This window comes from Salvia hispanica, unplaced genomic scaffold (assembly GCF_023119035.1).
Source record: "Salvia hispanica cultivar TCC Black 2014 unplaced genomic scaffold, UniMelb_Shisp_WGS_1.0 HiC_scaffold_1354, whole genome shotgun sequence".
NCBI classification, from domain to species: domain Eukaryota; kingdom Viridiplantae; phylum Streptophyta; class Magnoliopsida; order Lamiales; family Lamiaceae; genus Salvia; species Salvia hispanica.
The window spans coordinates 1-17645 of NW_025951643.1; the positions used below are offsets into that span (position 1 = coordinate 1).

Consider the following 17645-nt stretch of genomic DNA (forward strand, 5'->3'; position numbering starts at 1 on the left):
TTTTTTAAGAGGTAAATGAAAAATATATTTTCTTAATTTACACTTTTCATTGGAGATTTTTAAATGTTGGAGTCCATTACACTAATATTATTTCAATTATTTTTTCCTCTCCCCCATACTTTTCAATTTCATAGATTATAATTTGGTAGTCTAAAAGTTCAAAAACGAACAATTATTTATTCATATTTTTTAAAATGAATGATTCTTATATTTTATTATTCTAGAAAATGGTTTTAAACCATAATTGATAAAAAAAAAGGGATAAAAAAAAAAAATGTAAGGGGATAAAGAATAAGAAAATTTTCATAAATAAAATTTTTTGGAAGAAGACTAAAAAAAAAAATAATGTAATTTTTTTTCGTATGTTTTTTAAAAAAAAATACTAATTCACTCATTATTTTGTACTAGATATTTTTTTAAAAAGTTTCAGCATATTTTAAATATATAATGGTACAAAAGATACTGAGAGCTCCCCAGTCTCTACATAGCGTGCCTCCATTTTTTTGACACAAGTCTTTTCGGAGAACACTGGTCCAAAACCAAGATCTCAAGCTGGCGTGATGGCCTATTGTCAGGTTCGCCATTCTCTCCATTTCTCACGTCGATATTTTTTTTTTAAGAAAAAAAAATTTCCCCCTCGAGCACTCTGTTTCTGAACTTTTTCTTGTTTAAAAAAGCTTTTCAATTAGGGTCAATTTTTAAAAAAGCTTTCTGCATGTGTTTTAGGGGTGTGTTTTGTTTTGTTCCTTTTTTTAAATTTTTTTTATTTTTTTTCAAATATTTTTGGGAGAATACCCAAAAAAGAACCCACTTACTTGAAAGATCCCATTTTTATCTCGTTTATATATACAAAAATGAGCCCCCTTTTCCATTTAAAAATAATGCATGGGCGGAACTATTTAGATGGATGAGTTCTAGACAAAAAAAGGGGAAAAAGGGGCCCTTTTTCTTCTTCCCCTTTCCCCCTTCCCCCTTCTTCTTCCTCCTCCTCTTCCTCCCCATCAATGGCTTGAAATTTGGCAAGAAAATCTACTTTGAGGGCGTGGGTTCCCAAAAGGGGGGCGCCTCCCTGCGCCGTCTCCCCAAGAAGGGGGGGACTGGGCAGCAGCCGCCTATTTAGGTGGAGGGTGCAGAGTAGATCTGAGTGATGCAAGCCTTACTACCAAGGCCCAAAATCTGTGGAATGCATTCCAAATCTCCTAGGGTCATTGTTTGGCCTTTAGCAAAAGGTTTTGCAACAGGCAGCAGGTCACCCCCCTCTCTCTCTCATACTGTGCACAAAAAGGGTTTAAATTTTGGGCCTTTTTTTTTTTTTTTTTTTTGTATGTGGTCTTATATTTGATGGTGATGTCTTTTCCATTGCTTTATGTCTTTGGTTTTTGATGTTGATGGGGGTTTTTGATATGGTGCTTTCCTTTTCATTTATTTTTTTATGTTGGGGAGTTAATTTTGTGTTGCTTTTGATACTAGTCTGAGGGTTTAAATGAGACTTGCCATCTATGTATACATGCTTCCAAAAAAAAACAAGAAAAGAGGTAGCTACACCCAAAAAATTGGTTTAAAAAATGTTTGCATTTTTCAGCAAGTATGTTAGGAAATAGGTCTAGCACATTCATCACACAACTTGTCAATATAAATGTACTTGATTATATTTGGAACCCAACACCAATAATTGAAGAAAGACAACTTGAGTTTGGTGTTATTTTTTCGATATTTTTTTAAAGGGCAAATATTTATTGAAGCTAGAATAGAGGCTGTAAAACTATTAATGATTTAGTACTTGTTCTCCTATCCTTGATTAGAGCACTTTTTTGTTAATCAAGTTTTCAAAGAAAATTGGATATTATAATTTGTAGCTAATTTTTTGTAGATATAATCTGATTGTCTAAGTCTTGATAGTTTCATTTGATTTTCTGTGAAATGGTATGAGGCAGTTGGTTAAACTTATGAAAAAAAAGATTTTGCTAAAAAGAGATCAAAGAGTGGGGCCTCTGCAAAACTCAACCCCCTCCTACTAAATAATATCACAACTTAATCCTAGATTATATCTTGCTACTTTGCTACAAAAATTTTTTATCAAACCAACACCACCATAGAAGATTAAGTATGTATATTCGAGAAAAAGTGGGAAAAAATCATAGATGAAAATACTGAAAACAAAGAAATAGCTTTAACTGTAATTGGGATTTTTAAATTTTAAAAAAGAGAAGATTAAAGAATTTGGAAAACGTGGTTGAACTGGGCACCTTATTCTAACCTATCTCCCTTTGATTTTTGATGTTGGATAAGACAAACCATAAAATGTTGCTGTAATAATAATAGCTTGTTACCCTTGTTCCAGGTTTATCTGTTACCAGAGTTCGACCAGAAAGCGAAGTTCCCGGAGGCGCCAGCCGAGCACAATGGGGCGTGGGAGAAAACCTCCAGCAGGATCTCTGTTGTTCCTGCTAGGGGCCCTTTTCTACATCTATTTTGGTTGGGCAAATGAACTAGACTTTTCTTTTTTCATTCATCTTAAATTTGAAGTAGTAATTTTTTTTCATGTGAGAAGACCATAGCAAATCTGGAGGCTTCGTGATGGAATTCAGCAGCGCTCTCAGGAGAATTCATGGCCGGATACATCGCCCCCAAAGAGTAATGGAAAGCGGTTTCCATCACAGGAAAATACCACTTTTCCCCGAAAGCAGCTCACAGTCACAGGGGCCCCTGTATGATCAACTGCAAGGTACAACAAAGGGCCCAGGGTTTTTCTGGTCCCGGGGGCATCCTCCAAGGGTGTTTCGGTGGGGACTCAGGGCTCTACCAAAGCCCCCTCTCTTCTGTCAACTCAGCCTTTCCCAAGAACCCCCTCCACCAGCCTGTAGGGTAGTAACTTTCCCGGGGAAAGATGGGGCGCCGCCTATGGTTCATCCATCCATCAATATTTTGGTGCTCCATTTTTCATGTGACCAGGCTCTGCACCCCCATGCCACCCAATCCTGGTCGCGGACATAGCACCCCATGGGGCAAAAACGAGTTCATTGGGGGGTCGTCTTCAGCCAAATGATGTGCACTTCCATGACCTCGTTCATTCGAGGGGGAAGGGCGCTTCCCCAAACATATGAATTGGTCACTTAAAATAATCTCAGTCAAGATCTTATGCTTACAATAATCGACGAGGAACTTGTAGAACATGTGATGATGTTCTTTAGTGTTTGGTGTTTGTGCCTCTGTAAAGGACACATGTTTGCATTTGTTTTTTCATGCTATGACGATGTTTAACTATCTACTGACTTACTGCCTTTTTTGGGAAAGTAGTTGTCTCAACTCTTATATATTCTCTAGTAATCTCATGTTTTAAGGAAAGTTGAGCAACCCATTTACTTCCGAATTCACATTAGGGGATCTTGTCCGCACTAACACAACACCGAGCCACTCAACAACAGCAGCCCGTGGAATGTTGCAAGATCATCTCAAGAATCATAATTTAGACATGTTTGTATCATCTTCTGCTAGCATAAAAGTCTGTAATGTGTGCAAAAAAAACATAACAGCAAATGCATTCACACTGTTCTTCCTCAGCTCAAACGCATTGCCTGGATTTTGAAGTGCATCTTGTGTAATAGTATCACTATTTCATTCATTCTCCAAGTTGAGAAAGACTTCAAGACTAGAGATAGCTAACTAGAATTTGAACTGAGATACCCCAAAACCTTATTAGGGTAATTAGACCAATCAATCTTGGTATTTATGTCAAAGTGAAGCTAAGCATCCATGAATAAAGTTTATGAGATAGATGATCACATTAGTATTAAAATACAGTAGGCATAAATTCATTAAATTACAGGGCTAGTTCCGTCATTTAATTATTCGCACGAGCACGTGGGGCACGCGCTTCTTCTAACTACATAACTGAATCGGTCGTTGCTTTTTCCATTCCCTTCTTATTGTATTCCCCACACTCACCACCATCAACTCTCTCTTTCTCTCTCTTTTTTACAGAGGTAAATCACTCTGAAATTCCGAGATGGTCTCATACATCTGCAGCTTGCGAACATTGATAGATTGTGTTTGCGAAGACTTTTTCCCAGGTTCTTGAAAGATTTTTTCTGTAACCCATTTTCGCATCCCCGCCAAACCCCTTTTCAGCGATGTGAATAGTTGCTATTCTGTATGTCTATCAATTCGCGATTTTGTTGCTCAAAATTTCAAACTTATAGTATAATGCCTTACAAATTCAAATTTTTTACTTGTTATTCAAGTTTTCGCGCAGAATATTGTTCCAAATACTTTTCTTGATTTTAAATCTTAATCGAATGTTTCGGGTTTAATACTTAATATTTTTTGCTTTTTAAATTATATTCCATCATTTCTTGTTTTCCTATTTTTACAGAATATTTTTTTGACAAATATGGCTAAGAATCTGTTCTTGCTGATTCTGGGTTTCTTTTGGGATTAGGGGACTTGGGGGCAATACGTTTTTTTCGGGGGTAACTAGTTTAAATTTTGAATTACAGTTGACCCTTAATTTATACACCAATTTTGTTGAATTTTTCTGCTGAAAAAAAGGAAAAAGATTGTGCTTATAGTCTTAACTTGGGAAGAATTCGAAAGTTACTTTGGGGCCATTTTGAATTTCCTTCAAGAAAAGTTGAAACTTTTTTTTCTTTTCTAATGTACAATCTTCTTACTTGTTCTGCTTTTGGAAAAAAAAAAAAAAAAACTGATAAACGGATCATGTTATCAGTTCAAGCTCTTCAAAATCTTACAGGTCATTAACAACCCAAAGGGGAGTTTTGGAAAAAAGGGGGGCCTTTTGCAGAACTTGGACGGGAGTTCACTGCATCGGATCATCAATTTCGAAATGTAGTTCTTCAAACCATATGATGAAATATTAAATACATTCTTCACAGATTGACTATGATAACTTCTTTTTTTTGCAGTAAACTTCATGGGATGGGGGTAACGGGAACATTGAATTTGAGCTCTCCGACCCTTTAAATCTGAAAAAATTGTAAGAAAATTTTGTTATTTTTTATTCTTTTAGTTTTCGCCCCGCCTTTAACCTCAAATAATTTTATTGGGATCTTGTTCAAATGACATTCAAGGGTCAACCCCACAGTTTACCTCCTAACCTCAAACTTGTAAGATACTTAAATTATCTCCTTTCAAGAACTGTGACCATTTGCTTAACAATTTTAGAGTAATGACTGTTTTGGGTCTCTTTAATGCATATTAGAAACTTTGCTGAGAACAAATTCAATCAGAGCTTTCCATACTCGATAGAGCAGATGAAACACATCCGACATCTGTAAGAAGCTCTCTTTCTTTAATAGGACTAGTTCTGAGGATTCCAAACCTTCTGTATGTTACTGAGATTTTGTTTTACTCCGCGTAGGAATCTGAGCCACAATTCGCTATCTGGATCCTTAGGAAATGTGTTTGCTGGCCTTGAGCATCTTCAAGAATTGTATGCTACATTCAACACAAGGGGAATGACTATTTAAGTTGTTTCTCAATTCTGACAAATGTATTGTTCTTTCACCAGGGATCTGTCGTTCAATAACTTCACCGGAGATCTACCTGTCTCGGTCACATCTCTGGCAAACCTTACAGGCTTGTGAGTTTCTATCTCGGTTTGTTGACTCTGATTAATGTATGGAACTGACATGAACTATTTCAGGTTTTTGCAGAACAATCAATTTACTGGATCAGTAATTTTCTTGGCTAATCTCACTCTCACTGATCTGTATGTGTATCAAATAAAAAATTAAATTTCTTTTCACTATATATAGGTGTGTGCTAACTAATCCCAATTTTAGGAATATTGAAGACAACCATTTCAGTGGTGTTATTCCAGAACAATTCCAAAATATCACCAACTTGCGGTATGTTAAATGTCTTTAACTAGAGAGCATGCTCACATTTGATTTCTGTAATTTTTTGACTGACTTTTGTTTTTTTTCAGGTTTGGGGGCAATGAATTTGTAAGAAAGCAAACTATCCTCCTTGGAAGTTTCCTATTGAGTCTATGCCGAAAGAGAAACACATACCAACACAACCACCACCACCACCACCACCAACACTACCAGCAGCAGCAGCAGCAGCAGCAGCAACAGCAGAAGCAGTAGTATCAGCAAATATTAGTGCCTATGAGAACCACCCTTTTCCTTTTGAAATAAACGGAGCTCACAAACAGAAGAAAATGGGCGTGGTTGGTATACTTCTAATAGTTGGTGGCATCATTCTGGTTGCTGGAAGTGCAGCTCTTATGATTGTTCACAGGCAACAGTCATCTATGAGAAGACACAGAAGCTCAGTAGGCCGTGAAGACTCGATGAAATCTCTTCCTAGTGATACGCTCCAAGGTAAGAAGAACTTATAAGGAAATAAGATCCTCTGAAACATGGAACAACTTTGAAAGTGCTCATGTCATGTAAAATCATTCTTGCTTGTTATTTTCATATATTACTTTTTGCATATATTAATGATCTGTAGAACACAGCTTATCATCTGAGTGCTTTCTCAATCTGTGTACAATTTCGCATGGCTCGCTTTCCTCACCATTTTTGTTTTGCTTCATCTGGAACAGATTATACATCGGTGAGTGGAACAGGCAGCCCTCACACATCGGGATTCAGCTCTTCACCCATGATTACTCCCTCTCGTTTGCCTGCTGTTCGGACTAGAACACTGAAATTGCCCAGGACAAAAAGTTTCTCAAAGAGCAGAATGGCATCTGCTCCAAGAGTATACACTATTGCAGAGCTTCAAATAGCAACAAACAGCTTTGGTGAAGAACACTTTATTGGTGAAGGATCCCTTGGTTCAGTTTATAAAGCACATTTTCCAGATGGCACGGTAAATTTACATACTATTTAAAGTTTAGGTTTTGAAAATCCAAAATAAGAATTGTGTGGCATATATATTCTCTTTTGGTAGGTTGTGGCTGTGAAGAACATAAAGACAGTGCCTCTATCCATCATCGAAGAACAACAGTTCTTCGATGTGATAAAAATATATCGCGTTTGAAGCACCCTAACATTGTTCCCCTTCTTGGTTACTCTATGGAGCATGGCCAGCATCTCCTTGCGTATGAGTTTATCAAGAACTTGACTCTTGCGATGCTCTGCATTGTGTAGCGTACAAACCGCTGAACTGGGGCGCCCGTCTTCAGGTTGCTCTTGGCGTAGCACGAGCTCTGGAGTAAGTAGATAGCCATAATTGTTTTCATTTTGAGTTTTCCACCCCTCAATCTAGTTCATCTCAAGAAAATGTGCTTTTTTTTTGCTTGTCAGTTACATGCATTCATCATTTGTGCCACCTATTCCACATAGCAACTTGAAGGCTGCTAACATCTTACTTGATGAAGAGCTCAAGCCCCATGTCTGTGATTGTGGTTTGGCCATACTGAAGCCTCTTTCTAGGAACACGGTTAAGCTCAAGGTACACGTCAACTTCTATTACTACTACTTCCGTTTCTTCTTCTTTGCTTTCTCACTTTGAAATTTGGATGTATGCACAGGCTTCTGAAATGGCAATTGCTGATAGTGGCTACATTGCCCCAGATAATCTACAACCTAGCTCTGGTAACTCGAAGGCTGATGTCTATGCCTTTGGGGTGCTGCTGTTAGAGATTTTGACAGGAAGAAAACCATTTGACAAGTACTATGCTCTTCCTTTGTTTACTTCTACTTTCCCATTTTTTTGCTATTGTATCAGAGGTAGTATTTTCTTCTGTGTGCACGCAGTTCACGACCACCAGGAGAGCAGTCACTGGTGAGATGGGCTGCATCCAGGCTTCACGACAGCGCGTCATTAGCACAGATGGTGGATCAAGCCATTAAGAATAAAATCCCTCCAAGTTTTCTCTCGTTTTGCCGATGTAGTATCTATGTGTATTCAGGTATTGCAAAAGACAACATGCGTTACATTATTATAAGTTAAAACCAAGAGATGATAATAACCTGCATCTCTCTCTTTCTCTCTCATACAACAGCCTGAGCAGGAATTCAGGCCCCAAATTGGTGAAATTGTGGAATCCCTAAGCCGACTACTGAATCCAACTGCAGCAGATGTAGCAGAGGCAGACTTCGATCGATCTTTTAGATCAACCAACTCTAAGTTCTTTAGCTCATCACCCACACAAAGCTACTACTCTGTGTAATCTTGCTTTTCACAAAGTGAAATATCTCAAGGCTTTTTGAGAGCAATGATTTGTTCGAAAAACAGTTTATAGCCAAAATTTGGTTTTGGCTATTCAAAGGTCACTTTGATATCATGAACATAACACCGTTGTTAAGAACTATCATTACAAGTCTCAGACAACTAGTTTATGGAATTTATACATTTAAGCCACTGTTCAACAGAGTGTTAATCTCTCCAATGATATTGACAGGTCTTCCGTCGAAAAGGTTTGAAAGCGTAGTCTCACAAAGTTGCTTTAACTCTCTGGTTTTCACAAGCGCGGCTTCCTGCAAAATGAAATAGTAAAAATGTATTAGCAAGCTACAATGCTGGTGGAAAAGAAAAGAATGACTTGGACTAATAGTCTCTTGATTCAGCTAAATTTTAACCAATTTCAATAATAGCAGGTGCAATCCATTTTGTAATTTAACCTGTAAAGTTGACTACATATTTCTCTCTCAACTGAGCCCTTGGAAAGAAAATAAAAAAGTACTATGACCCTTGCAAGAGAACTTACTTGTCTGGGCCATGAGGAAGATAGTGAATTTTGTAGCTCCAGGCGTTTAGCATAAAGGTCTTTCAGCCCTTCCTTTAACTTAGATTCATGGTGCTTCTTTTCCTCCAGTGTAGTTACTAAACGATCCAAAAATCTGATGTTTAAGAGAACCATGAGGATTATTTGTGATACCATCGAACAAAACACGAGAACAGGCACCTAAGAGTACGGAAGTGAGAAAAGCTTTCTAGGACATTAACTTTGACCGATAATCATGAATCTACAAAGAACCAAATGAAAGTTTTGAATCTATGAAATTAAAGCACAATCTTTGGAACGTCATGAGAACACAGTGAAACCGTGCACCCTAACTACATATTTTAGTAGCCAAGACTTGGGCAGGTCAGTATGTGCGCGTGCGCGCGTGTGTGTGAGAGAGAGAGGGGCAAAAATAATTTGGAATAAGACTGTTGATACCTTCTAGAGTTCAATATCATTATCATGTCCAGCGTCTTCCTATTAGTTAACTTTGAGATGGCTAAAGATACATTTGATAACATCTCACAGATAGAGTCAGAAGAGTACTGCTGGAGCACATAGGGAGCTACTGCTTGGACTTGATGTTGTAAAGATAAGGTTTCTTCATTTGTTAATTCAAGCAACCGTTGGTTCAGAAATGCTTTAACCTGATCTCGGTATCAAAGAAAAGATGAAACATAAGTAAGCAGAATAGAATAGCAAGATATCTCAAAAAGAAAAAGAGGGAATACATAGCTAGGTTGAAGGTTTTTCCTTAGCAAAATAGTACACAGGGCAGGAAGGTGTAACATTAAGTCAGTATAAACCTCAAATAAGTCATCAAGTATCTTGTTCCGGTATTCTGTTTCCATAAGCTGACTCCTTACTTGGCTACTTCCAGTTGCTTCAGCTTTAGAATAATGATCGATTAAACCAGATTCCGTGGGAGTGCTTGTTACAACAGTTGCTTCAGCCCCGCCAACCTCTGGATTCTCAACACTTATATCCCAATCAATACCTGGCAGAGAGACATCTTGAGCTGTGCCTTCCAAGTTTTCCATGACCTGGTGAGTCGTAGCATCATCTCCATGAGGAGAATTTGGTAAAGCATCACTAGCACTAACAATTTCATATGGACCCAATCCATTTCCATTATCTTCTGTTTCTACAGCACCAATATCCCAATCAATGTCAGAGCTCCCCAAAGTAATATCCCAGTCAATGCTTTCAGCTGCAATATCTGCTTCCCCAGCAGCTATGAGTGCAGGTTCATCATTGCTTACTTCAGTGGTGACAATACCAAAAACTTCAGGACTCACACGGTAAGAGAAGGGGGATTTAGGCGAATGTGTATCAAGTTTGGCAACACAGGGCTAGGAGTTTTCTGCAAGCACAGAAATATTTCAGAAACAGGATATCAAATGAATTATAAGCTAAAAAAAATATCAAAGGTAGTAAATTAATTCGAGAAAAACTCTTACATCCTTCTCTGTATGAGCATCTTTAACAAATGTTGAGTAAAACTCAATGGCCATTGTAACGGAGTCACTGTTCAACAATTCTAGCATCTGACCAAAAGTGCTCGGAAGAGATTTTACAGCTGTTTCAAACAACTCTAACCTGACATTTACACCCTGCAGAACCGGACTCATCATTCATCAAGTGATTTCAGACTGATCATTTTAGAATATAAAGAACAAATATAAAGAGAGTGAACAAAAACAAAACCTGCAATCCTAGCTCCTGACAAGCCTCTGAATATTTTGCTGCCGAAAGAGCTGCATTTCGCTTTATATCAGCTTCTTTTCGCTCTAATTCCACAAGCTGTTGCTGACTCTTTTGGACTTGCTTCTTCTGAAATGGGCTTTAAAGTGAAATAGAACCAACCAGTCAGAAGAAAAATGTTATAAAGTATGATTCATATTATTGCTGGTTTTGTAAGAGAAACTACAAAACATATCTCACATTTCATAATTCACATTTTGGACCATTATCTGAGCAGCCTCACCAAGATAAATATGATCTTTCTCGTATGCTCGCACTATGGTCTCCCAATCACCCTGTCAAATTTAGGGATTTGTCACTAAATGTAAAAAACGATGATTTAATGGAGACATATATTCAAAGAGGACGTCTAGATATCTTACCGCAGCACCTGAAAGCCGACCAAATATATTGCGGCTTTCTGGAGTTGACTGTAAGAGGATTTCATATATTTTCTTTGCTTCCAGATAGCCAATTCCTGAAAAATAATTACAATAGCAACAAGATTTTTTTGAATACACAACAGCAAAGAGATAGAAACTTAGAAAGTCGCCGCTGTGATTACACATAATTTAACAATTGGAGTAGCATCGATTTCTAAAAAAATCCTGCAAACACTAACCTCCATAGATACGTCCTACCTAAGTCTTAAACAAGCATACTTCAATCCTTATACAAATACTATAAAATAAGTCGATTAGCATTTCCCAAGCATCACCTTCTCTCGCTCAAGCACAAATGCTTAATTGGAGTTTCACAAATCCTAATCATCGCGGTTTGACAAAATAAAAGTGAACTGACGAAACAAAAATCAAAAGCAACTAAAGAAATAAGAAACGATCTAAAACCTTCAAGGTCAAGGGTTTGGAAAAAAGGATCAATGTCTTTGGGCAGTGCAGCAAACGACGTGGAAATCTTCGCCCTCACAGCCGCCATTCGCTTTCTCCAGTCCGCCGGGATCCTCTTCCGATCCACCAGCCATTCTTCAATTCAACCAATATATCAACTCAAGTTTTTCCGAAAAAAATAAACAAGAAAACAGAGAAATTAAACTAGAGATGGTGTTCAAAATAAAAGTTGAGTCTAACAGTTGAATGTAAGTAATGATTTTACCTCCGAGACGAGCAAAAGCGATGTCGATCGGGAGTTTCCGAATATCGTCTTGATTCTGCATTTCTTCGAGATGACGATTTTGGATTTAGCAATGCATAAATCTCATTTGGAATTTATTCAGCTCTGAAGTTTCACAGGTGCGTTTCAGACTGTCATTATGTTCGTCTGATCGCTGGAAAGGCGTTGTGGGCTTGAGTGTGGGCTTTACTTTGGGCTTCACTCAAATTGGGCTCCATATGGTCAATTTGAAGAAATTCACTTTAATTTTATTTCAAATCTTTTGTTTGGTAAAAATAGTATAATTGATAGGAACTATATGTGTATTGAGTGTGTAACGTGTATGTAGTGTCTGAAAGTGTTCATTTTATAACTACGTGGAATTCCAACTGAGCATTTTGATAAGAAATTCAAATCGTAGAATTTGATAAAATTAAAATTGTAATTTAATTTCAAATCCAAATATACCGTACTACTTCCGTCCACCAAAATTTATCCCAATTTGACCCGGCACGGGTTTTAAGATATATAATAGAAAGTGAGTTGAAAAAGTTAGTGGATTGTGGGTCTCACTTTTATATATTTTTTATAATAAAATGTGAGTAGGAATGAGTTAGTGAAAGATGGGGTCCACTACCAAAAATGGTAAAAGTGAAATGAGACAAATTTTGGGGGACTGACAGAAATAGAGAATTGGACAAATTTTAGTGGACGGAGGTAGTAATAACAAACATGAAATTTTTAAAATTGAAAGCTCCAATTTCAATTTCGCAAGCTCAATTCCTTAATACTGCCACTCTTATTTACTAGTAATTTATGGTATAAAGGAGTATTAATTATTCAACACAACATGATTTAATAGTAACTATACATTAATTATCTAAAAGGACAAATATAATCTAAAATAAATAATCTAAAATGACAAATATAATGTAAAAATAACATAAAAGTAATCTAATAACATAAGTTAAAAAAACATAAGTAAGTAATTCACACCAAAAGTCTCAAATTACTGCACAATATGTCATGTAAAGTAATTTCTTCTACTGTGGCCGATCTATCCACAATTGTTGCACCGATGAGAAGCTCTTGACTTAGCGAACATCCATTTGGTTGGTTCATACCAACCGACACCCACACCCACTTGGCCCCTACAAGTCCCCTCATATGAAGAACCATACATTCAAACCTCCATATCCAGAGTTATAAGTACTAGTTTACAATCGTACCATTATTTGAATAAAAAAAAATATATTATTGTATAGCAACATAATTAAACAGAAATGTATATTAGACTAGAAATTAATAAACAAACATAAATAGGACATAGACAACAATTCTATGTTCGATTTCAACACTTATTGGGCTATGCCTCATTGAAGTATAATTTACATGTGCATCCACATTAGATGCATTGTCTAGTTTATCCTTAGGGTTCAATTGGTTGCGTAGTTAGTGTAGGTTAGTGTAATGTTTTCTTGCATTTTTCGTTGTTTGGTTCACATTTGAGAAAAGGCACATGACCCGGGACAATAGTCTGACTCGTATTGGTTTTTGATATAGTAAGCCAAGTATTTGAGATATCTCTATCATTCAATGACCCCTGCGATATAGTTGAATACACAAATGACTAAATTAATGCTACAAACCATTTTACCAAATTGTCTTTGATTTACTTTACCAAAATGGCTTCGATCTGCTTTAATTGAGAAACAGAGAAATTCTGAAACTTGTGGAGGGCGAAAGGGCGAAAACTAATTGGGCAATCCACACCCATCCGCTAGTGGTTGTGCTCCCATACAGACGACGAAGCTGTAGGATTCAACTATGGTTGATTCAGACTTGATTCGTAAGGTAACGATTCATCCACAAACATTGGATCTCATGGTAGCGTAGTTGAGATTTAAATAGAAATGATCTGATTTATTATGTGTTCTTTCCATTCACAAAATTAGATTCATAAAATGGGTTGTCTTAGTTGAGGCATGAATAGAAAAACTCCTATTTATGATTGGGTTGTCTCAATTCAAAACATTTGAGAAGGATTTTGTTTTCCAGAATACTTACAAAAACAATTTGTGTTTTATGCCTACGATGAAAACAATATGGTAGATGACTGTTAGTTTTTTTTTAATATTAGGTTTTCTAAAGACTTGTTTTGTGGCATTCATGACTGATATTTGCTAATTTCTGTGTTCCAAATCCTAGGATGCTTCGTCCCGGAAAAAAATTGACTAAATATATGTTAGTGTTTGAGGAAATTGTCCGTATCCACAAAACAAACATGCTTCTTCTGCGCATCCTTGTTTCTTTACTTAGAGGCAGATCCAAAAAAATAAGCGATATAGGGCCAGGTCAGGTATAATATGATACAGAAATGCCTCAACAAGTACGCCACATCAATATACGGTTAGCCGATACGTATACATTATGTTACGTGCTGTGTAGAACCTAGAAGATACTTTGTTGGTTTAACCTAAACCAATATCTGTGTCTTGCCCAAAAAAAAAAAAAAAAAAAAAAAAAAAAAAAAAAACTTAACCAATATCTGATGGTTGCCGTGATGAATGATGGAAGTGTTCCAGGTTTGGGTGTATTTATAGTTGTTATATGCAGTGTCTTCCCTTCTTGATTTGTAACTAGATGATGCCTTGTTGCTGAGTATGTAGGGATGCCTCGGAGCATTGGACGGTACCTACATCAATGTTCGTGTGCGTGCGGGTGATACTCCTAGATATGTACAAGGAAAGGGCAGATCGCCACGAACACGCTAGCGGTATGTGATCGGTTCCTCAGATTCATATACATGCTCCTGGGTTGGGAGGGATTCGCGGGGGATGCAAGGATTCTACGTGACGCTGTAAGTCGAGAGGATGGACTCAAAGTGCAGAAAGGTTAGTACCTGATATTTGATATTTGATGACTCAATTGTTACTGAGTCATGCATATTTATTTGGGGATAATTGTGATGATTTAATTGTTATTGTTCGTATAGGATATTACTATCTATGTGACAATGGTTATGCGAATAGTGAAGGGTTCTTGACGCCCTACAAAGGAGTCTGTTATCATCTCAAAGAGTAGGGACCTGCATGCGGGCGTCCTCAAAACCCTCAGGAATTATTCAACATGAAGCATACTAAAGCAAGAAACGTCATTGAACGGGCATTCGCCGTCCTTAAAATCCGATGGGGCATTCTCCGGAGTTGCGGCTTCTATCCAATACAAGTTCAAATAGAGTTTGATAATAGCATGTTTTCTGCTACACAACTTCATCCGAGGTGAGATGGCGGTAGACCCAATAGAAGAGTAGCTCGACGGAGAAGCTGATAGAGCTGTGATAACGAAGCCGGTGAGGATGTTGTTGAATACGTCGACAGTGTAAAAGCAACCACAACATGGACTAGGATGAGGGACGACCTGGAAACTTCCATGTGGGCCAATGCAAATGCGGCGTGAGGGCGTATTGAAGCAAAAATTTATGCATTCCTCTATTTCTTTTTTTTCTGTTTATGAGAGCTTTAGCCAATGAGACTCAGTACTAGTTTGATTAGTTTTTTTTTCAAGACTAACATGCTTTATGCCTCTCTACAAACAATTATATATGGAATCTTTGTTATTTTCCATCGCCAAATACTCAATTCATGCATGTCGTGTTACAAGTTGATATTGTGGAATTAGAAATTAAGTAATAATTAGGGATTAATGCACTTCAAAAACTACATTATATAGAGTGGATTACACACCAATTGATCATAATATAATACGCAAAATAGACCATGTGGAGATGCACAAAATAATGGTCTACAAATTAGGAGAAATCATGGACACAACAGCCTCGCCCATTTGCCTATATCTATAAGGCTTCAACGTGAAAATGTCACATAAAACTGCACTTCATCAACATTAATAAGGAAGAAATTGCATACAACTCCATTCACCAACATGTTGTCATATTTGAAACGGCGTCAACCATGTTTCACCCAAATCCGATCGTTCTCGCTTTCAAGCTTAACGACCATGTTTTATCCTCCACCATGAAATACACATAGTCTTGCCAAATCTGCCATACAAAGATGTGTCTTCCAAAGCTCATAGGTATTTCCTACACTCATGAAAAATACATGTGAATATTGACCCTCATAAGAATAATTAATGCTTAAACAATCTGATTCCATTACTCACCAAGGTTCGCTCGACGTTGGATTTACTGAGGGCCACATTAAAAGAAGGATATGCATCATCACTAAGGCCTCGAGGTTTAGCCACGTACTCGACGCCAAAGTCCTCTTTTGATCCATCCTCCGGCAACACAATATTTTCCTCGGAGTCGATATCGGGAGATAGCACCGCATCGCCAAATTCTCCGACTTCAGCTGTTTACATTTTTATAATATTATTGCATCCCACGGTATGCATAATAATATTCGAGAAATTAGAAGAATTTACATAGACAACATACGATCATATTCCTCTCTTGGTGGACACCCACTTCCGGAGTCATATCGTTGGACAATGAAGATCCCTTCTCGCACCAGAGTAAATATGGGGAACTCCTTATGAATAATACGATTGTTGCGGAAAAAATCCGACCACCCATCCCAAAAGTGACAACCACTAGATACATTGAAAAGGCGAACCCTCCATTCACCACTAGGCATGATAAGTTTGCAAAAGTTGGGGAGTTCATCTCTATGGGTATGTACCCATTCACGTGGGAGTCGCTGAATCGGAAGTATTTGAAGTTAACACAAGCGATGATGACAGTGTTACGTATCCATTACGTAATTTGATTGAAGCTTACCACTGTGTTGGCATTCTTGGCTCCGGAAAAAAAAACTTCAAAAAGGATGACTTCCTCACAAAGTCCAGTTCATTTGCTCTACAATCAAACAATGGAATTATTTTCGAATGGACCAAGATAAGGTTACTATGCACGTAAAAGGTTTGAAGCTTCCTCACCCATTAATTGAACTCCCACCAGTCGCCATTGCTACTTAGACAAAGTGAAGGATGGTGGGAATAAGGCTTGATGTCCACTATATTCAATTCAGCAGCAAACTACGAGCTTCATTGACTACTTTTGAGTTGATTGGTTCCTACCTAGCTGCCACTAATCTAACTCCCAGCCCCCACAGTTATTGGTGATGAGTCTATTCATATGCTGATGGACTTGCTTAATAAAGAAGCAAATTATCGAGCCTTGTGCTGAGGTTGGTACTCATTTATTCCTCAACCATGCTTACAATGCTCATTATAACGATCTCATAATATGCACTTTTGAGTTTTAGCTCGACACAAAATAGTTACACTTTCTATTTGGAGTAAGAAATAGGAAATTCTTATAATTTAAATACTAATTTAACTATTCTAAAAAATCAATTCCAAATTTACGGCCTAAAACAAAAAGTACAAATAACATGTGACGAAGAGAGTATTATTATTTGGTCTTCCTCTTGTTTTACCAAAGTCAAACATAAATATATATTACATAAATACACCTTACTATTTAATTTGTAAATCTCATTTCAAAACATAATTATGTATGCATAGCTAAATATCAATAAATAATGTTTCTAAGGATTCACCTTATAATCTAATTTTAAATTCTCTTTTAAAAGCATGATGACATATATCTACATAAAATTATATAGATACATATAAATATATACACATTCGTTCTCATTATTCACAAATTTATACACATAAATTTATAGGGGTGCGCTATGGTCCATAAGTGAAATTCTGTCAAAAATCAAAGTGTATCTCAGCCCTTGGATCCTTAGATTGAATTGTTGTAATCATAATATCCGAGCTACATTATTACAGTATAAACGTTACATTATTAGCCGAGTTACATTATTAGACTACACAATCTACATTATTAGGCTAAAGCGCGTTACATTATTAGTCGAGCTACATTATTAGACTACACAATCTACATTATTAGATGACACATGTCATTAATCTAACGGTTACATCACAAGATCCAATAACTGAGATTTGCTTTGACTTTTGACAGAATTTCACTTATGGACTTGATCACGTCCCTAAATTTATATATACATAAATATACATATTTACTTCCGTA

General features: G+C 37.0%; 1 protein-coding gene and 1 pseudogene across 1 annotated transcript; one reads left to right on the plus strand and one right to left on the minus strand.

The window, feature by feature from the left end:
* Window positions 1-2341: 2341 nt before the first annotated feature.
* On the plus strand, window positions 2342-8217 carry LOC125198307 (annotated as a pseudogene).
* A 19-nt stretch (window positions 8218-8236) lies between these two features.
* On the minus strand, window positions 8237-11711 carry LOC125198308 (CDK5RAP3-like protein). Its single transcript, XM_048096682.1, is given in 11 exon segments — window positions 8237-8453; window positions 8684-8816; window positions 9140-9348; window positions 9508-9998; window positions 10001-10064; window positions 10162-10314; window positions 10409-10544; window positions 10646-10740; window positions 10828-10922; window positions 11293-11427; window positions 11558-11711. Coding segments are annotated over 11 exon segments (1704 nt in total). The 5' UTR covers window positions 11619-11711; the 3' UTR covers window positions 8237-8321.
* Between the last annotated feature and the right edge of the window lie 5934 nt (window positions 11712-17645).